General features: G+C 40.0%; 1 protein-coding gene across 1 annotated transcript in view; it reads right to left on the reverse strand.

The window, feature by feature from the left end:
• The window catches only part of TAFA4 (TAFA chemokine like family member 4), a 114,683-nt gene extending 96,358 nt beyond the window's left edge, over positions 1-18,325 (reverse strand). The window contains exon 1 of the mRNA XM_063113411.1: positions 18,211-18,325. Within this exon, the coding sequence (XP_062969481.1) occupies positions 18,211-18,325 (115 nt within the window). The remainder of the gene's footprint in view (positions 1-18,210) is intronic.
• Between the last annotated feature and the right edge of the window lie 4,469 nt (positions 18,326-22,794).

A 22,794-nucleotide genomic window follows, 5' to 3' on the forward strand; every position in this document is an offset into this window, starting at 1 on the left:
GCCCCAAACCCATGGCAGAATAAACATCATAATAAGAGATAGTGGAGTTCTTCGAGGCCAGAACATTGACGATGATAAATGACTGATGACCATATGAAAGTTAAGTAAGAAATAAAAAATCTAAGTCACAATTGAAAGAACTATGCTGGTGCTACTACAAAAGTCAAAACTAGATGTTTCTAAAGTAGCCAACACCAAAGAGTTGTTCAATTGTGTTCTGTATCTCCTAATTCACACACAAAAAAGGAAATAATACAATACAATCTAGATTGACTTCTATGCAAAATGGTTAAAATCAGCAAAGTTTTGTCTATGGTAGGAACAGCTTGACTTATTCTTGTACTTCATACATAATGGGAAGAATAGTTGATTTCTATAATGAAGCCCAACAAATTGCTAACATAGAACCTATCATGTCTCTGAAAGTCGACTTTTCATTTAATTACACAATTGTTAAAAGAAATGTGCACTCAAACATTCTGTGTAATAGTAGAAATTCACCACAACCTAAACGTGCAAGAGAAGAAGGGCTAAACTTACTACAGTGCATGCATACTATGGAATAACACATCGTAGCTAAAAAGAACAAAAGTGATAAACATGTACTGACAAGGAATATGATCCCTCAGACAAACTGATCAGTAGGAAGAAATAAGCTGCAGAACAATATTTATGTTAAAAGACAGAGAGAGAGACAGATTTCTACATGTATACAGACATGCATGTAATTCATTGAAAAAGACTGAGCAGACAAGCACACATCAGTAAATGCAAATCCAACATTCCTTCTCCCCATCTTGCTCACTATCAGAAACATGACTTTTCCCAAAGTGGTCATGTGACCCTGTTCTGACCAATGAACACAAGCAGATTTCACTGGGCGTGGCTTCCAGAAAGCTACTGTTTTCCTGACAAAAAAGGGCCAGACTCACCTGCCATGCACCTGTTTTTCTTTGCCCTTTCCTTTCTTGCCAGAAGCACAGACACTATATTTAAAACTAGACCAGCTACCCTGCCACCATGAGAACAAAAGTCTCACACTAAGATGGTGAGGCAGAAAGGGAGACAGAGTGTGGGTCCTTGAACAGTTGTGGCAGCTCAGGACTAACCCCCACCCAGACTTACTGTTATGAGGGAAACAATACACTGATTTGGTTAAGCTACTTGGTTGAGTCCATGCAGATGAACATGATCCCGATTAACACACCAACAAGAGCAGTGGTTACCCCTGAGAGGAAAACTAGACAGAGGCATCTTGAGAGAGGGGAAGTAGAAGTTGAAAGCAGCTTTATCTGTCTTTTTAAATTTTTTGAAATAAGAATGCTGTACAATAATTTGTATCATGTTTTAATTGATAAAATAGAGGTCATTCTCAGAGTCCATGTGTAATATAGCACAAAGGAATGACAGCCACCGTGGTCGCCTTACACAACGTCACTCTCCAAAGATTAAGCTGTTCTGAAACATCCTACTAATCCCGCTTAGAAAAGACTTCTGGAGTCTTCTGGAAAGTTTTCTTGACCTACATTTGGCCTATATTTTCTTGACCTATATTTTCAACCCATTAGGAAGCCTCTTGAGCTAACAGACTTTATAATCTTAGTAGGCTCTGTTTGTAGCAATAACCTTCATATGGTCTTTAAATTAAGCCCCGAAGAGTAGTACGGAGGCAGAAACCTTGAGCTGGAAAACAGATATTACGGGCTCCACATTCACTTCTAGCACTGATCATTACAGGGTAAGTCACCCAAGTCATAGTCAAGCCAAGTCATAGTTTCCACATTCATATGGAATGACAATCATTATACCTCACTCAAACTCGGGGAGATGTAGGCAGGAGCCACAACACAGTGGTTCAAACAGAACGTATCACTGGTGAAGTGTTGTGGTGTGAAAGGGAAGAACGTGAGTTCTAGACGGAAACTGGTGCAACTGGAACCCCAGCGCCGCCACCTGCCAACTGAGTGACCTTGGCCAAGTCACTGACAGGTTTGAGCCTCGGCACAAATGGGATAGAGTAACATAACAGACCTCCAGGATCAAAGAGGAAGTCAAATGGGATAACCCACAGGGTGGAGGATTTGGCCCAGTACCTGTTAATAGCTATTAATTAGACTCATCATCATGTTAATAACATTCTTCTTGAATTCAACCTAAATTTCCTGAGCATTCTTGTTTTTATTATATGTTCAAAATGCAGCAATCAGATTCCCTCTCACAATGACATTCAGTGATTTCTCCCGATTTTTGCAAACTGTCAAAATGTTGCCACATAGCCATTTCTGAAAACATGAAGCTATACCGGTGACACAAATGTCAAATAGAACAGTACATTTAAAGGACAATAGTCTCTCTTAATAAAGCAACAGCATGGACTGTCGATTCACTAAGCATATTCAGCATACACGGAATACTGCAAGCACAGAAAAACAATGCGTGTACCCTAAAGTATGAAGCTAATTTGGAAAGAGGATAAACAGGAAATAAGGTTAGATGTTAGTTAAAGAGGACCCACGGATGGCAACCTTTAATTACCTGGAAAGTGTCCCTAAATCAGAATGATTTCAAATCACTGAAATTTAAATCAGCTTTTAAAAGCTTTGACTGCTTTACTAATTTATCATTACCTAAAAATAAATTACATAGAAATGTATATTATGAAAAGTAATTACATATACACATACTATAGTTAAATGTTATTAATTTTCCTTGAGTGTTTCAGCTCCTGAGTTGAACACCACTCAGAAATAGCTTTTAATTTCAGCACTAAATAGCTTCGGAAGCCAACATCATTAATAAAAAAAAATAAAATAAAAAGAGGGGGTGGGGCAAGTCATACTAGTTGAAGAAATACAATATATTAAGCTCTGATTCTAGTTAAGAAAGGATGTAATGACTAGAGCAGGCTAGTTGCTCTCCATCTCATCCCTCATCCAGTAATTTAAACCTGATTTTTGAGTCTCCGTCTTCTTATCAAATACCAAACAGTACCAGAAGACACTGTCTCCAATGAGAGTGATCCCGCTTTTCCTCCCCTCTGTGGGCTGTGGGATCCCACTCATTTTATCAGTCAGTATGGCAGTGGTGCTATCTTGCCAGGTGCAGAACAGACACCGTCACTTTAAATCATCTGATTCACCTATAAGAAACAAGGCTCACTCATATAAGCGAAATGTGTCATGGAAATGCTTGGCATACCTTACACATGCACTGTCCCAAGTGTCGCTGCTTTGAAAAATATCAAAAATAGGAGAGTGCCCATCAGCTTTCACAGTTTCCTTTTTGTAGTAATGAATGCTAGAATGGGGATTAATAATACTATCAACCCATTGCACTTGCCCTTTTAATGACCACCTACGTGAAGCAAAAAATGTTACTTCTTGCCTTTCTCAGCTGATGGGAAAAGAAAAGGAAATATCCTTTTACTTACCAATTGAATGTTCTTTTTCCAACCAATTGAAAATTCTTTTTCAACCAAATATAAAAATATGTAACAGGTTAGCATGTACAAGGGTACTTCAAAAAGTCTGTGGAAAAATAAAATTAAAAGATAACATGAACCTTTCCATGAACTTTTTGAAGTACCTTCATACTAGGTTACTATTCTAAGTCGTGTATTTGTGTGTAATGGATATACATTCACATAGACACAAATGGAATTCTCACAGCAACCATAGAAGGCAGGTACAAATGCTGTCTCCATTTAACTGAGAAAACCAGTGTTCAGAGAAGTTAGGTAACCTGCATAAGGTCACACTGCTAGTCTGAGCAGAAGTAGCACTTGATCCCTGGCAATTCAGATCCCAGAGCCCAAATCCTTAACCCCTGTGCTATAAAGTGACAAAGACCCTAAAACTTTAAATAAAATCTTCCAGTTATTTTTATCTGCATTCTGCAAAGTTTGAGTCAAAGTGCTCAAACTCAATTGCTTATACTGCAGGGTCAAGAAGGTGAACATGAATAAAGGAAACAGTCCTGGAAGTGACAGAGAGAATACAAAAAGGCACTATCTGTGGGGGGCAGGCAGTAAGCCAGCTGCAGCAGATTGTGGCAAAACAGAAATAAAAGCCTACTGTTGCCCCAAATCTGGATTTTTATGTGAAATCTTGTGATTTTCAAAACAATGCAACCAATTCAAAAAACAGTTCTTAAACATAATCCAAGCCAAAGAAAACATGCCTGTGAGCCTAAATTACCTATGGGCTACCACTTTGAGACCTCTGCTTCAAATCATACCTTAAACAAATTTTTGCTGGGAAAGAATGTACCACTGGCAGTAAATAATTGGTAATATTCACATTTCATTACAAATAGCTGCTTGAGCAGCTCTGAAAAACCTGAATCCCCAACTCCCCCTGAGACACTTAACCTGTTTCTTAATTCCTGTCTTCTTGCTGCTAAGTTTTCCTTTGGTCAGGTAGAAAATGACCTTGCTGGTTCTATTTATTATTTAACAGAACTCAGTCTCAAAATCCCTGTCATAATCCATAATAAAATAGAGAGCACAAAACTTAATCGGCTGTAAATGTACAGTAGTTAGCATTCACCACAAAATGCTAATAATATTGCAAGAATGTCATTTCTCTTCCTGGCCTTTTGACCAAGTTGGTTAATGGACTGAGACTTGGGAAATAATGGAAATAATTTAGGCTGAGAACTTCCACACCATGCGTCAACCTTGAATTGAACTGCATCCATGCAGAGATAGCAGCCTATTAAACAGGTTTAGCAAAGGAGACCTCACCAACCAACTGGGAACTCTAACAAAAGGAGAATCTAATATTTCAAACACAAGTTGTACATACCCGCCATTTATGTACCTAGCATCAGGTTTTCTTAGGTGAATACTACAAAATTAAAATGTGATGCGTAATAAGTATCCAGGACACTTGAATCCTGTTGTTTTAAAGAATTTTCTAAAAATAGTTCAAGTCCACAAGTATTTACTTAGCATATCGTGGTAGGCACCTATGCGCTAACCACATATGCTAATCATTGGGCTGTACCTCTAAGACTAAGTGAAGCACAGAAATTATTTTCTAAAATATTTGCCTTTAAATTCCTTCCTTTTAATGAAGAAATCTCATGCACAGCTTCTAGGACAGTAAAGTAGAATGGCCACTGTGGTTGGCCATCTGTCAGCATTTGGGGATGTTAAATATACACCCTCCCCAGGACTCAGCAATTCTTCCCATCTGTGTATCCCAGGGAAATTCCTGAACAGGTCCATAAAGGCACATGTACATGGATGATCACCAATGCACTTGTGCTGTTGTTTTGGTTTGGTTTGGTTTGGTTTGGTTTTGGGGTCGTGGACAGCTGAAGCAACCTAAGTGTCCATTACTGAGAAAATGAAGATGTTACCTGTGGTGAGCATTCACTATGGAATGTTCTGCAGCAACTGGACCCTCAGTGCCTTTACTCACTACCAGGAACTAACTTAGGAAAACCTTCCCACTTGTATGATGAAAAGCTGAGATGACAGGCCATAAGAAAACTTACTTTAGGAGAAAAGATATCCTATTGTATTCAATATTCACTCATTAAGTTAGCTTTTTAAAAAGCTTATTTTGCCGGGCACCTTGTGAAACAAAAATAAGACACCTGTACCTACCCTTTAGAAATTTTCTTCTGGGAAGGAATACAGACACAAATGATTTTCACACATAATGACAAAGGCCACCAAAGACATGCATACTCATGCAGTAAAAGCACCCAAGGTACTGGCTCTCCCAGAGACCACAGGGAGAGAAGGACACGATGTTTGAACTCACCATGGAGAGGAGCAGGGGAACCTCCCCTCAGCCCAGCTCTGAGTGCATACCAGTGCCCTGGACGTTTACATGCACTTACTTCTCTCTCTACAAACAGAGAAGTAATTAAGCTATCTGTGACCTGTCATCAGTTTCCCACTTGCTGGAAATGCAGATTGAGAAGATAAATGTGAACAGTGGAGCCCCAATTTACTGGACATGGGTAGGGGGAGGAGATGCTGCAACGAAGGCTTTAGTAATGCACCCCAAATCGTTCACACACAAGCTCCAAGTCCCCACATCGCGATATTATGCAATTGTTTCCACATCTCCCTACTGCTGACCACATTTTCCTCTTCTCCCTTTTCCCAGCTGCCCCATAGGGAAGCTGACCTTTACTGACATTTGAGGTCATCACAGAGCAGCTTCCTAAGGGACCATCACATCACCTCCCTGTGGGGAAACAGTTCTTGGATGATGCCACTGGACACCTGGGCTACTACCACGTTAGGGGACTTGCTGTGGGCTAAGATGTAGCTGCAAATACTCACAGCAATTCTTCATCCTTTTTATGCCATGGTGAAACCTTCCAGCTTCTGCTCAGAACACATATTGTAAATGCATAAAATAAAATTCACAGGATTGCAAAGGACATCAGTTACACTAAAATACTGCAAGTTAAGAACCTGAACAATTTGTAAATGCTGCTTATGGGGTATATGTGTAGACGTGTTGCTGTTACAATAGGCATTTACCAGCATGTGGACCACACAACGGTCCTCACATGGATGTTTCTTTTTACTCTCATTAACTTACTTGTTAACATGCGCCCAAGGACCTCCAGGCTAGCACATAATATAGGACAGTCATGGAGACAGATTCTAGCTCTAGCCCTTCAGGAGGGCCTGAGCTACAAATACATTTGCAGTAATGATGTGCACCACTCTATCCGCCCCCATGCCATTTCCTGAGCCAGCAGCAGCAGCCCAAACTGGGTGCGAACCACTCTCAGGAGCCTGGGAGCAGAGTTGAGTCATTTAGCCGCCTTGGGCTGGAACCACCTGAGCAAATCTGCATCTCGGTGATAGTAAAACCGTCACTGGCCACAACTGCTGAATGGTTTGTTACATCGTGGCCTCATTAAACCTCAAATCTTAAAAGAAACTTAGCAGAAGATCATTTAGCTGGAGTAAATGATCAGCTACAATGAGTAAGAATACATTTTACTAATAAGAATAAAGTTCACAGTGTATTATTTCCAATCAGACAGCAGTTACATTGTTATACTCCTTGATCATGAAAATGCATAAATGACACTGCATTAATAAATAAGAAGTCAAGAGCCCTTTTAAGTTGATTTGTATTTTTCACATCAAAATGCCATCAACATATGCTTGAAGAATGAGATGTATACAGACAAAAAACATTTTATCTTATCTAATCTATTATTCATACCAAGAAGGACTTGAGGACCTCTAAGAATCTGTTCCACCCCTAGTTGTCCAAGATCTACATGTTGTGAACAAAAACACTGATCTGACTTCTGTGTTTTACAGCTGTAAACTCACTAATTCAGACTAATTAGTACACGAACACGATTCTGAATTGCCTACAACATTTTAAAATAATTCTATTATTTTATTCTTTTCAAGTGTTCTCAGCAACTTCACCTAGGTAATAAATTTATAATGAGCAATTTTTTTACCTATTAAAAATGCATTAAGTGTATCATATAGAAAAATTAACTTAAAATGGACCATAGACCTAAATGTAAATCCTAAAACTGAAAAAGTCTCAAAGAAAACATAGAAAACAATCTTTGTGACCTTGGGGTAGGAGCAATTATTTCAAAGACACCAAAAGCATAATACCTAAAACAACAAACATAACGTGGACTTCATCAAAACAAAAAACTTCTGCTCTTCAAAAAACACATCTAAGAGAATGAAAAGACAAGCCACAGACTGGGAGAAAATAGTTGCAATTCAATTTATCTGGTAAAGGACTTACATCAATAATATATAAAGAACCCTCAAAACTCAGCATTAAGAAAACAAAACACCCAACTTAAAAAAAAAAAATGGGCAAAAACTTTGAACAGACACTTCACCAAAGAAGATACAGAGATGGGAAATAAGCAAATGAAACAATGTGCAACATCATTAGTCATTAAGGAAATGCAAATTAAAACTGCAATGTGATATCATTACTTACCATTATAATGGTTAAAATTAAAGATACAGACCTTGCCCAGTGCTGGCAAGAGTGTAAAGGAACTGGAACTCTCATACACTGCTATCGGCATGTGTTGGTACATCCGCCTTGGAAAACACTTGGACAGTTTTTATTAATAATGTCAAACACACATCTACCACATGAACTAGCCATTCTGCTCCCTAGGGAGTTACCCAAGAGAAACAGAAGGATATGTCTGTATAAACATGTGTGCAAAACATTCACAGCAGCTTTTTTTTGTAGTAGCCAACACTGGAAAAACTCCAAATGTCTGTCAACAAGTGAGTGGACAAACAATATGTGGCATATAAGGGAATACTACTCAGCAATACAAAGAAATGAGCTAATCTGTTCATTTTTTTTAAATATTAATTAAAAGGTTAAATAAATAAATGAGCTCTTAATACATGCAACAACATGGATAAATCATAAAACAATTATGCAGAAGGAAACTGGGCCAAAAAGAATACATACTGTATGATTTCGCTTCTAGGAAAATTCTAGAGAACGCAAACTCATCTATAGTGACGAAAAGATCTGTGGTTGCCTCGGGGGTGGGAGGACAGATTCCAAAGGAGCACAAGGAAACTTTGCGGGAGTGGGTGGGTATATCCATGACTTTGACCATGAAAATGGTTTCACAGGTATATACATATGTTATAACATCAAACTGTACACTTTTTAAATATGCGCAGTACCTTAATAAAGCTGTTAGTAAACAAAAACAAGGGCTGGCCAGTGAGCTCAGTTGGTTAGAGCGTGGTCCTGATAATACCATCATCTAGGGTTCGACTCATGTGCCGGCCAACCACCAAAAAAAAAGAAAGAAAGAAAAGGAAAGGAAAGGAAAAAAAATTAAATAAATGCATTAAGTTCCAGACATAATACCAGTCTGTTACATGAATTCACTCATTTCACCTCACAAAAACACCTTGAGACAGGAGATGTTGTTACACCCATTTCTAGGGAAAAGAAACTGAGGTTCAGAGAGATGAAATACCTTTGCCCAGGGTCACATAGCTGGGACTTGGCAGAGCAAAGGCACAAGCATTTTGATTTCATGTTCAATAAATGCTTCCCAAAGCACTTGATAATTTTTTTGAGATAATTTAAAAAGATCCCAGTTAAATATATTTACACTATTTATTTGGTTAGCAAATCTCTTTTCATAGACAGCATATGGGTAAATGTCAGTCTTATCATTACAGGATTATCACAAATTCTAAAATTAATACGATTCAAATGCAGGTTTCACTGACTTACATAAACAACTCAGGTTCTGACATGTCACACACCTGAGAGTCAGGCTGATTAGAAAACAAATTCAAGATCAGTATAACATAAGGTAGAAGAAAGAGGCTAGTAATCTTGCTCCCACCTGGAGAGATCAAGCAACATAATGTTTGTTTCTTCAGAAGACAGACACAGACACACACACACCCCCTAGGCAACTAAAATGCTGATCTGGCCATTTTGAGGATATTTCAAATTCCCAGACGGTACCCTAAACACACACTAACTAGAAAAGTAATAAATGCTGACTGCTGTTCTCTCCCTTTACATATGAGCATTGTTTCCTATTGTATATGTTCTGCTCAGCTCAAACATATAGAATATCCCTAGTTAGAAATCACTGTCCGCCACTTGTCCAGACTTACTTCAAAGCCTGTAAAATGCCCATAGGACATTTGGGGGGGAGGGTGCAGAATAATACAATATGTTCACGTGTTCACTTCTCTAGCTCAAATCCAACCAGGCTTTCAAAGCTCCTCTTGAAAGAAATGCCTTCCACCATCCCTTGCAAATGCTTTCCAAATAACAAATAAGATTTTCCAAAGACTGTAACTTCGTTTGACTTCGGGGAGAAGGACATACATCTTGACTTTGTATTCCTTCATGCACAGCCAAGTTCCAACTGCTCAAATCCCTACACCCCTAGATTGCTCATGTTTATTTCCAGCTCTTTAGCAGGTAGCTATGCAATGTCAGTTACATGCTATACAAAAATCACCTGCTGCTAACAACACTGTGGATATTCATTTATTATACTTCATGCACATATTATATTTTTCCTGAAACCTAATTTATTTATTTGTTTCCCTCTCTGGCTGTGGGATCGCATTACTCTCTCCACAAAAGGGAAGAAACTGGAAACAGAGCCCAGTTGGAGTTACTCACCACCTTCAGGCCCTTCTAGGGCTGGTTTAACTCGGTTCTAGTTCTTACTAGATTTCAGACTAAAACAGAAGCATTGATGGCCCATGGCATTAAGAGTTAAATTGTTTTTAACTATTGCAAGCACAGTCTTCTCACAACCAATTAATCTTTTTTAATGGGTTTTTAAATGTCCCTTCAATAATATTATTTCTATCGTACTATTCTGAGACTTCCAAAATATTTCAAGTATCCAAACAACATAGATCTGGAAGGAAAAAAAAATAGAAGTTTGACTCTCACTCTTGTCAAGGTACAGTTTGGAAAACACAAAACCTCATTTTTCTTCTTGCCCTATCTCTACCCCTTCTGTTTCTTTTTACCAATGGTTTTATTTTCCTTATATGGAACAAAAGATTCTGCTTTCCTTGTATAGCACCGACATACAGATGAGATATTGACCCGTGGCTTTTGAAACCCCAAATTGTAGGCTTTGTTTAGATGAGTTTAAGTGCATGGCTTGAAAGAAGAAAGAGGAACTTTCTTCTCAAGGGTAAGGAGAATCTTCTTCCTAACTACCCAGAGAACTCTTCAAAGACTGATGCCTGTTCTGCCTCAAAGACTCAAAAAGGAGAGGGAGAAAAAGCCTGCTCTGCCATGCACGTTGGCTCATAGGCTCATTTAAGGAACTGAAATTCTTTACTCCTGTCAGTGAGACCACCCTGCCTTCCCACAAAAAAGGATGTAAAGCGCACTCACTCGTCAAATACCTCACAAAGCTGACCTTGCCGACGGCATTGGGACTTGAACTTGCAGCCAAGGAGATAAGAAGCAGAATATTAACACCTCACATAATCTGTTCCTTCTTATTAAATGCTGAGATTATGATGAGCCCGTCAAGATGGCACTGGAGAAAAATAATGGGGTACAAGAGAGGTCAATGGAATCCCTCATGATAGAGACTTTGAGCATCCAGGAATGGCCATGCCCGTGCAAAATGAGTAACTATTTTCACAGTCCTTCAGGAGAGGTAAGGATGAAGGTCACCTCTATAGGGGGAAAATGTACCTCTCAGCCTCACCACAGCACAGTAGACTGAAATAGAGACTTATCACCACTGGGACCAAAATGTACCTTGACAAGAGTGAGAGTTAAACTTCCAATTTTTTTCTTCCAGATCTATGGTTCTCCTCTTTGGCTGCAAGTCTAAACAATCACCAGTACAGATGTTAAATAATACAGTTGTCTGCCCCCACCTTGCAAGATTCACAGGCAATATAGCCGCAGTGGAAACCTCTGTGTTTTTTAGTGTTTTTAGCTCCCCAGAGAGAGAATGAAGTAACACCATCACATGGATGCCCTTTTCTACCACTACGAAAACACTGGCTTTTAAAACCATTCCACAATTCCTTTTCTTGTTCATAAAATAGAGTATATTATTGTGGAGTTGCCTACACAGGAATACATCCATATATTTAATGAAATAACCATTCATTGGGAGCAGAGCAGGAGGAAGGAAGACAGGGGAAATTATTGGAAAAAAACATTAAAACTGTATCATCAGGTTTTACTCCAGTGGGTAAATGCCTAGAATTGGTCAAAATAAGCTTTCTGGTGGGTAACTTTGAGACTTAATGGCTCATGATCTCTCTCTGTCTCTCTGTCTCTCTGTCTCTCTGTCTCTCTCTCTCTCTCTCTCTCTCTCACACACACACACACACACACACACACACACACACACACACACACACACATTCTATTTCAAATTTTTTTGCCACTTTCCTCTCCCTAAAAATACAATCTAACAGAGGATCATCATGCAGGCAGTTCATCAGGAAACGGAACCATCTTCCCCACTCTTAAGGACTTGAGGTTAAATGCCCCACTTATTTGGAACTTTTCCTACATTTAGTGGTCATTTAGCGGGGAGGAAAAAAAGAACTCAATAAAACATAAATTAAATGAAATAAAGGAAAATAAAAATGTGCCCTATAACTGACCCATGAAAGTACAAATAACTTGTAATTCTAATCTTTAAGAAAACAATGTTAAAACCCAGTTCATTAGCTTGTACTGTTTATTACAGAGGCCTCTAGCCACATGTGGCTATTGAGCACTTAAAATGTGGCTAGGGCCACATGTTGAAATGATAGTATTTTGAATATATTGGGTTAAATAAAGCATTTAGTAAAATTAATTTCATCTGTTTCTTCTACTTTTTCAGTGGCTATGGAACATTCAAAGTCATGCGACTATTAGCTGTTCTAAGCCTTGCCTGCCCCCTAGTGTCCAAACTTAGGGAATGCAGGCAAATCATTTTTCAAAACCATCTGTTAAGTACAATCCATTTTGGCCTACAAGTAAAGATAGTAGCTTACACATGCAGCTTTATCATTTTTACAAATCACACAACAAAAAATTCCTGTAGTAGAAGTTATGTTCTCCACTCAATTGTTATCTTTGAAAGAAACAGAGGTTTTTTATGGAAAATTAGGGCTAAACTAGTGTCTGCAGGGCTCCTACAGAATTCAGCCATTATAGGGAAAAGAAACTCGGCCCAAGCTTGCATGCAATAACTACTCTTCAAAGAATTTATCCTAAATTAAAAAACACAAAGCACCAAAACACACAATCACAACATGCACATTTTGCTTTAATCATTTATAATAGAGAAAATGGAAAACCTAAATTTCCATAAATGTAAACAGTACAAAACCTCTATAAAATAGAATGCATTCAAAAGGAGAAGGCAGATTTCAATAAAGATGACTATCATTTATTGAGCACTAACTAAGCAAACACAGTTCTCAATACTTCCCAGATACTAACTGACTCCTCATGACAACTCTATGAGAGTTATTTTTATCGCTCCCACTTTACAGAAGAAGAGATCAAGTCAAATATGAAAGGAGGATGGATGCAAACCTGAAGCTCAAGCTGTTTTCTCTGCCACAAATCATAAAATTCTTTGTCTCTGACCCAAGTGTATCAGGACTTTTGCCAGCATCTGTGAAACTGACTGGCTGGCTTGTTAGCTTGAGGTAGGGTGAAATCTCAGACCCTTCCCCAATTCTTGGTACTTACGCAGCTCCTAATCAGTGAGGAATCCCCCTCTACAGTAGATTCAGCTCAAGGCCAGCAAGTAAAAGGGCTCTCTGCACCCCAAGTGACTCTCCTCCAGCTTGTTGAAGCCCTTCTCTCCATCTTTCTTAAGGTTGAGCTGAAAACTAAGTCCTCATAAAGCCACTCTTTTCATTCTAGTCAGCTTTCTAGCACAATGAAAAGCCTTTTCTCTTGCATATGATAAAGCTTCAAACCCTGAAGGCATTGATCCTATCTCCCTACACATGCACCCATAGCCTGCAGCCATTCCTTGAATGTGAAACTTTCCAGACTCCTCATTTGGGATGCCTCTAAATATGAAAATAGCTACCATTTATTGAGTATTTATCATGTGCTAATCCCTTCACCTACTTCTTATTAAGCCATCCCAATAACCCCACATAAGGTTGACATGTACATCATCCCATTTTTACAGATGATGAAACAGGCTCAGAGAGGTTAAGTGGCTTGGATGAGGTCACACATCTAGGATGTGGCACAACCAGGATTATGTTTGACTCCAGACCCCCAATACTTGATTTCCTCTGCTGCTTTATATTCAGGTGTGCTCCAGTTTTTCAGGGCCTTTACACCTAAACAGATTGTATTAGTCACCAGGCACCACAGCATTTGGTGGAATTGAAATACCCCATTCCGGGTCACCCTTAAAGCTCCCTGGGAACATGGAATTATTAAAATGAACCTGTAAATCAGTAGCACCCAAGTTCCCAACTCTCTGCTCCATCAAAAAAGTCACTATAATTCTATTATTAAAGGAGAAATTTTAAATTTTTTAAGTGCCCAAATATTACCAGGGATAAATCTCAAGGACGTAGGGTACTTTGTGTCCCAACCTTATAATGTCTACACTTCCAAAAAGATCCGTAAACAACCAGTTCCACGGGACTCTCGAGTTTCTGCAACTGCCTTCCAGCCAGCATCTTCCCACTGTGCTACGTTTGCTGCCCTCTTCTGGGCAAATGATGCTGCTTACGGGCAAAAAGAAAATGGAATAACTGCTAGTTGAAGAAATGAGTTAAAACCCTGGCTTCTTTTTAAAAGAAATGAAACTGCCAATTGGCCCCTTCACCTTTTCCATGGCTTGAGGCTACAGAAGTCTTACATGTGGTCTCTGCTCAATCATTATGGCAAATAGAAATTCGAAAACAAAAAAAGTAGTCTTTTATGTTTTTTAATTCCTTAAAAATACTACCTCTGGACTCTTGTAGAAGTTTACCAGTGCTGTTTGCCTTAAAGAAAGATTCCCACCACCCGTCTGTCAAGGAGTAGGTGTTTTTTTTTATTTTGATATTTAATACTTGAATTAAAATTGAATCGTCCATCCACACCTAACACCCCATCCCCCAAATAGGGGGTAGATTCCCTCCTTTTTCCCCACCCTCTCTATCTTGGGTGGGTGGAGACAGGGTTGTAAAACACTTCTTTGTTTATACACAGCAATAAACAAGCCACTCTCCTTATCCAAGCCATTAAAAACACCCAACAATCTAACTACGGTTTCCTAGTGCCACAGTTCCTTTAATTGGCCAGCATTAACCACAAAGCCCTTGGGACAGTGTCAGGAGCCTTTCTGGACACTCACACACAGGCTTCTGCAGTGAACTTTCTACAACTTGCTCCTGCTATGAGGCTTCCCTTAGATACAACCACAGTGGGGAGAAATCTGAGTTTCTCAGCATATCAGTGCACAGCCCACAACTGGTTCTGATCCTGTGTTCCCCATCAGCTGAGCACCAAACCAGGAAGAAAGCAGCTCATGGCCACTGCAAGAATCATGGACTTTCTTCTCCTGAAGGTGATTAGAGAGCATGTACAGTGGTGAGAGGAGAGGAGCAGGAAGGCACAAGGGAAAGGATGGTCCAAATTCCCCAGTGTCCTCAGTTTTCAAAGAGCTTTCACAAATCAACAAGTAAACCACTAATAAAGTGAACAGAAAGATGCATAAAGGATAAAATAGTTCAAAGAAAAGCAATTACAAATAGCCTATCAACATAGTCAAAAAGCAATGCCAGTAAAAACAATTAGTTTCATTACTAAATTGGCAAAACTTTACAACTTGATAGAACCCAGAACTGATGAGGGTAGGAGGAGATGGGCATCATCAGATTGTTACTGTAGGTGGGAGTAAAAATAAGTCCTAAAGTATTAGAGGACACGTAGCACTCTTAAAATGTTAAATGCACTATGTCAGAGGCTGAGCGAGCGCGTGCTTCCCAGCCTCCCCTGCAGGTGGTGTGGCCACATGACCCAGTTCTAGCCAACGTCAGGACAGTGCAAGTGACACAGCCCACACCTGGGACTGCCTCACTAACACCTCCCAGGTGTGCCACTCCATACTAATTCCCTTCCCGGCGGGCTGGAATGGACACCACTCTAGGTCAGCCTTGGAAGCCACATATTAAAAATGGCAGAGCTTCTATCTGCCATGGGCTCTACTGCAGTAGAGGAAACCAGCCAGCCAACATATTCACCCACCCAGTACTATGTGCAAAAAAATGAATCTTCTTTTGTTTGAAACATTATGCATTTCTGGTCTATTTGCTATAGAAATTAGCCTATTCTAACACACTTGCATGCACTTTAACTCTGCAACTTCACTAGTAGGAATTCACTTGAAGTCAGGACAGATGTACAGACTGATAACAAGTTAACTGTAACCAAAATCAGGAGTAGCCAGATAATTTTTGGTACATCCACACAACACATGACTATGCAGTGTTAAAGAGGGTGATACAGATCTGTAACTACTCAAATAATAAAAAACCTCTAAACTCTATGTTAAAGGGGGGGCCAGTGAGGAAGCAAGTTACAAAACAGAATGGAGAGTGATATATACATGTACACACATGCTGACATACATATTCTTTTTTCCTAGAAGGATAGTCAACAAAAAATTAAGAGGATATATCTTTCACGCATCTGTATTGTTTAGCATTTTTGCCATCAGCAGAAAATTTCATAATTGATCATATAGTACCGAATGGACAAAATTAATCAGCCTATTAATAAATATTTATTTAGTACCCACTACGTTCTAGGCATCAGAGACACAGCTTAAAAGATGTGCACAAGAGTGAGACTTCGCAGTAGAATTCAGGAGCCTTCAACACATACACTACACTCAGAAGACCAGAAAGGTTAACTGGTGATCCTCACTGTCAGGCAAAGGATACTTTTGTGAAGATAGTTCTACAGGCAGCATGTGGCCTCAACTGAGAACAGAGCCTCCTGTGGGCAGGAATCAGCCCTGATTCCTTTGATGGTTGTTAAGGTGTGGAGTGATGGGGACTTAAATTCCAAAGATGAAAGTAGGAAGAATCGCCCACAGTCAAAGACAAACCAAAAACCAGAGACTCTAAATAAAATCATGCAGAAATTCTAGGATAAAATTTTCACTTCTCTTGCAGGATTTGCCAAGTCTTTGCAAAGACCCTTCCCTATGCCTGTTGCTGTGACAGAGCTTTTGCTTATACGAAAGATACTGTCCATATTTCCTGTGTGTACAATTCTAATCTAAATTTAGATTTATCCATACAGTTCAACCTTTTCCACGTTCAGAGGGTTATGGTAGGAAACAAGAATTGCCACACTGATAAAAATGGAAAGTTCAGTCATGTCCTCTGTTTCCTTTAAGTTTTAATCACTTTTCAACACAATCCCTCAAGCCTGGCTCCTGGAAATGTGGGACTCTGCTGTTGATAACCAGCCCCACTGAAATGCTTTGCCTGTTGACTAGCCTAACAACCTCCACCCCAAAAAAAGAGATGTGAATTAAACAGATAAGATTAATGACTTCAAACACAATCCTCGTGAACAAACTCATCAAAAGAGACCCAGCACAATAACCAACTAGCTGTGGGCACTCCCAGCAGCCAAACGGTATTGATTTTATGCTGATTCGTTAAAACTTCAATCATTATTTTTCTCATCTTCTTCGAACTGTTTCTTGAGGAGGGAAAATTGAGTTGTGAGAGATTTAAAAAATTATCTTGAGCCTAAAATTATGGCTAGCCTTAAAAATCTCAGAATAACCGAGTAGAAAGCATGACAGATTCTGTATCTGGGGGTAAGGATCTCTCATGAACTTTTCCATACACCAGACCTTGTGGAAAGAGAATTTACAATTCTGACACACGCATGATTTAGGGTTCAAGTTTCATTCTTCCCCCAAGAAGTCAAAACATTTCTGGTACTGTCATGTCTCAAATTACCACAGCTGAGAAAGTAAATTAATTATTTGGCAACGAGTCCACTGACAAATATGACTTATTCAGGAAAACACAATTCATTGGAGAGTTTCCAAATCTGTCACTTCAAATGTTTATGTAACAGCAAAAAGGGGGAGAGAAACACACGAAAAAACCAACACACACAAACTGATCCTTAGTTGAGGCTTTAACCTCCCCTTTAAAAATAAGCAAGGCATAGACATGAGTTTCACTAGAACTTATCAGAAGGACAGCCTCTAAAACTTCAGGCACATTACATTTAAGTCCCACGCAACAGTTACCACAGCTTTTTTCTTTTCTTCTTTTTTTTTTAAAAAAAAAATCATTTAACATCTTTTCTCCACATTTCTCAAAAGGGTAAGTATTAATAGAAGTTTATCACTAAAGGTGTTCTACCTTCAAAGAAAGCACGCACACAAAGAGCTGCCAGTTTTCTAGGATTTTTTAAGAAAAAGCACTGCAAAAATAGAAGTGTAGCCAGGAAAAGAAAAGTAAAAAAAAAAAAAAGTCTGGGAAACATCTTAAAAGGATGTCGGGAGCAACACTCTTTTAGCACCAAAGCACTAGACTGACTTTCTCTGCTGTATTTCAGGCTTCCTCTGGTTATTTACACACCATCAAAAGCTCTTGTCAATTACCTGTGTCTAAGGACTCTGATGTTTGAAAAGGTTTTTTTAATTGATCTCAGTGGCATACAATGCGCTTAAAGGGCTTACCTGCATGTCCCCGGAGGTGCTGGCTTGAGGCGGACATGAGCTTGCAGCACACCATCAGCACGTAGGCCAGAAAGAGCCAGTGTGACAGCAAGACTGACTTCGCACAGACTCTCATGCTGGAGAGAAAGCAGGCTTACGTCAGTGAGGGCTGGGAAAGGCAAGGCCCCCAGCCAGTGCCATCCTAGGGAGGTGGGAGGAAGCAGAGGGATTCCTTCCTCCAAGAAAACTGAAGGCCAATCAAATCTTATTTGCAGCAAGCATTAACTCAATTTGCAATAAACACCTTTTATAATTAAGAGTTTTCCAAGTTAGCACCATGCCCCAGTGTGAAGTCTATTTATGACTCCCCACGGTGTAGTTAAGTTGCCCTGATAGAGTATGGGATTTATATTCTATTTTATATGATGAAATTCACAAGTTACACACTTAGGGTTGAATTCTAATAAAATATACATGGTTTCTGCATCTAAAAGACTCCACGGAAATTTTGCTCATGTAGCTCAAGAGCTTTAGTTTGGTTTCTTTGACTGTATAGTAAGGTCCTCTTGTCTGGAAGACTGGGTTCGCAGTTTACTAAGCAACGTCAAAGTTCGGTGGGGAGTATGAGCAAGTAAAAGCGAACACAAAGCAAATTTAACTTCATATGGACAGAAAGGATCCAAGCATTTGCTCAAAGACAATTCCGTTCATAGTGTGGTTGTCTGTTCTACTCTAAAACAAAAACTAAAGCATAAATAAAAGGAAAGTATCAAAAACACATTGTTCCGAGCCCCCTGACTCTCTGCCCTTTTAACATTGCAGGTTGAGTATCCCTAATCCGAAAATTCAAAATCCTAAATGCTCCAAAATCCAAAACTTTTTGAGCACTGACATGATGCTCAAAGGAAATGCTAATTGGAGCATTTCAGGTGTTGGATTAGGGATGCTGAACCAGTATACTGCAAATATTCCAAAATGTGAAAAAAATCCAAAATCCAAAACACATCCGGCCCCAAGCATTTCAGAAAAGGGATATTCAACCTGTATAAGGGAATTAAGCAGAACTTGATTGACTTTTTTTGTTTGTAGTCATTCTCTTTTTTTTTTTTAGCTAACTTTTAAGCAAAAGTCAAGCCACTTGGCATTTGAAACTCCAGTGACATTAGGTTCTGCCCAGCACACACTTTATGGTGTCTATTATCACTGCAATGGATCAAAGGAACTCCTTTTTGATACACGCAAAATGTATAAACACTTATGGGCGGGTGATAAAAATGTGGCACGTGGGTTGGATTCTCCTTTGGGCAACACTATCAGCAAGGCTCCTGAGAAAGTCCTCCAAGGAAGTGTCGCTAGCAGCCAGCCATCCCAGCAACTCTCTACCAGAGCCCCAGTACCTGCCTGAAGAAACACACATCACAGCCTCAGGGGACCTCAGTGCCCACATAATGCTCCCAGCACAGGCCCCACAACTCAGTAGCCCTTTCTCTCGGCCTCTCCCAACTTATCAAACAGATCTTGTTCAAAAGGTGTCATATTGCTCATTGATTTGAGACCCAGTCTGCTTCTGAAGAGCCAAGCCAAGCCAAGAAATTCTAAGATGATCTTTGAAGAACTCAGTGTTAAAGGTGACATAAAGCACTGGCTTCTCTTTGCCCTTTGAAACTGTTTTAGAACAGTTTTAAACTGCTAAGTTTAGTCATTTGTTATGCAACAATGGAAAACTAATACTTTATGTATCTGATGCCTTGAAATTTTCCCTGCTGGAGCCATTAATAGCTATAAACTGGAAGCCAAAGTCCCTGATCCAGCCTGCAAATGTGTTTTGTTTGGTCTGCACTGTTTTTAAAACAAACTGAATTAGTTGCCAACATATAAAACATGCAGACTGCACATCAAAATCCAGCTTCTCTTCAAAAATGATTCCTGGCATCCCTGGGCTCACATTTCTACACAGCAGTATCAGGCGTGTGGCAGCAGCTGCCCCAAGACCGTCTCCACACCCCCAGCCCTGCTCACTCACTTGTGGCCATTTGAATTCTTGACGCTTGGATAAGAGGAATAAGCTTTTGTAACAATTAGATCATAAACTGATATTAAGGTTAACAATTAGAGTTTTAAAACATTTTGTGTGAGAGTATCTCATTAAAAAATAATCATCATACATGGAAATTTGAACCTACATGCTTTCTCTAAATTACATAATTGATAATAGCATCTCAGACTCATGTAAGATCCACATATAGTCATGTGTTGTTTAATGATGGGGATATGTTCTGAGAAATTCATCATTGGTGATGTCGTCATTGTGCAAACATCACAGAGTGCACTTACACAAACTGAGATGGTACAGCCTGCTACACACCTAGGCTGGATGGTATAGGCCCCGTCACATATGCGGTCCATCCTTGACCAAAACACCCTTATGTGTGCATGACTGTCTTACTTTCTTTGCTGCCTTTCAAACTGCTCCTAGGGTTTCTGGCCCCCTTGTGTGTATACTAAGGTGGGGAAGACAGAACAGGTGCTTTGAGAGATTAAAACACCATGCATGCCCTTTCGAAGCAGAGAGGCCTGATGTTTCTGTGTAAGTTTAGAATGCTTGGGATTTCTGAGGCAAATTACCAAAGTTGGCTGTTTAAAACAACACAAATATATTATCTCACAGTTTTTGTAAGTCAAGAGTCTGGCACATTCTAGCTGGGTCCTCTGCTCAGGGACCTACAAAGCTGAAATCAAGGTGTCATTTGGCTGTGTCCTAATCCAGAGGTTCACCTGGAGAAAGAACACTTCCAACTGCCCTCAGGTTGTTGGCAAATTCATTTTCTGGGTACTCTGTGACTGCAGTGCCTGTGTTCTCGCTATTGGCCAGGAACCACTCCCGGCTCTGACAGGCTGCATTCACGTCTTTGCCACTGAACCCCCGACATGGTCCATCACATCAAACCTCTTCTTCCAGGAAAGGCTCAGTCCCTTTTTAGGGCCTACCTGATAAGGTCAGTCCCACTCAGGAAAACCTCTCTTTTGGTTAACTCAAAGTCTATTTATTTGGCACCTTAACTGCATCCACAAAATCCCTTTGTCTTTGCCATGTAACTGTAATCCAGTCAAAGGAGTGAAGTCCACCATAACCACAATCCCACACTTGGGGGGACAGATTATGCAGGGCGTGTACACGAGAGGGTGCAAATCTTGGGGGCCAACTTAGAATTCTGTCCACTACAAATGGGCAAATGATCCATTCACAAAGTTTACCTATAGATTTGGTCTACAGAGGTCCAACCACGTATTCAATCGATATATTTGGTTTAAGTGTTTACATACACAGGTTAATCTCAAGATTTTCATCCCTGAAAAAGGACCACTGATGAAAACATTAGAGAGACCCCTTCGGATCAGCCTCTCCCCGCTCAGTCCATGTACCCACTGTCTCCTCTGACACATGAGCAACATTTCTGAGAATCTTGAGCAAAAATTGCTCACTCTCCTTGTTAAAACCATCTGACTCAACCTAGCTCCGAAATTCACCTTCTTGTTCCTAAACCATTTTCCAGATGCCCAGGTCACCTACTGGCTTCTTAACTCTTCTACCCTCAGCTGAGTATCAGTAAACACTGTTTCCTGCTTAGAGGCTTGACTCCCCTGCCTCTATCCATAATGTCCCACCCAGTTTATAGTCTCCAAATGCAGACCGAGTCTTTCAAGGGAGCTAGAATCACCTCCTAACCTACAGGTGCAATTCAGTTTCTGTCTGTCTGTCAGTTCCCTACATCACCTAAACTTGTCTGGATGGATGTCACCAATTTGGAGAGTATATTTAGGATGGTCTGAGTCACAAAGGTTGGGTTCTCTGGGAAGCCAGCTCTGAGATGGAAACTGGCAAGCAGGAGGAGGGTTTATTAAGGAGTATAAGGCTCTTGGGATCAGCACCTGTGAGGGATGGGGGAAGGAGAGCAGAGGGGAAGGGAGAGGAAAGGAGGCAGGACAGACGGAGCAAGAGGCCTCAGAAAACCCTATAGACAGTTCCAAGCTGGGATACCTCTTCTTAGGGGTCCCAAGTTGGGGTGAGGGGCCAGGCTTTTATACTTCCATGTTGACTAGACATTGGGTATGAGTTACCCCTAAAAAGAGGGGTCATGTGGGCAAGGTGGATTTTTTAGTGGAGACAGCTGACAGCTGCGAGCCATCTTCTGGCCGTATTCCCAACAGGTGAGAAATAAATCCTTCATGTGTGAAGGGGAATCAGAACAGTGCATCATACACAGTATTCATTACTGTCCATGTTCAAACAGAAGGTTCCATGACATATACATAGTTGACTTTGTGGGGCAATGGGAAGTCTCAAGAAAAGACCCATCCTCTGAGGAATAAAAAGCCCAAGCCATGCTCAAAAATGTGATAGAAGCTTCAGATATGAACTCTTCCCAACCAGCCAGCAACCCTTAACCCCATTCCCACCCTTCCCACCAAGGAAGACTCTAGAGAGTACTTTGAAAGTCATCGGAATAATTCATTCTCTCATAAATGACTGGAAATGCCACTACATAATATACTGTTTAAAAATTTACCTATCCCAATTATTTTTCTGTTTTTGTGCCAAACTCC

The sequence above is a fragment of the Cynocephalus volans genome, chromosome 11, assembly GCF_027409185.1.
Source record: "Cynocephalus volans isolate mCynVol1 chromosome 11, mCynVol1.pri, whole genome shotgun sequence".
NCBI lineage: Eukaryota > Metazoa > Chordata > Mammalia > Dermoptera > Cynocephalidae > Cynocephalus > Cynocephalus volans.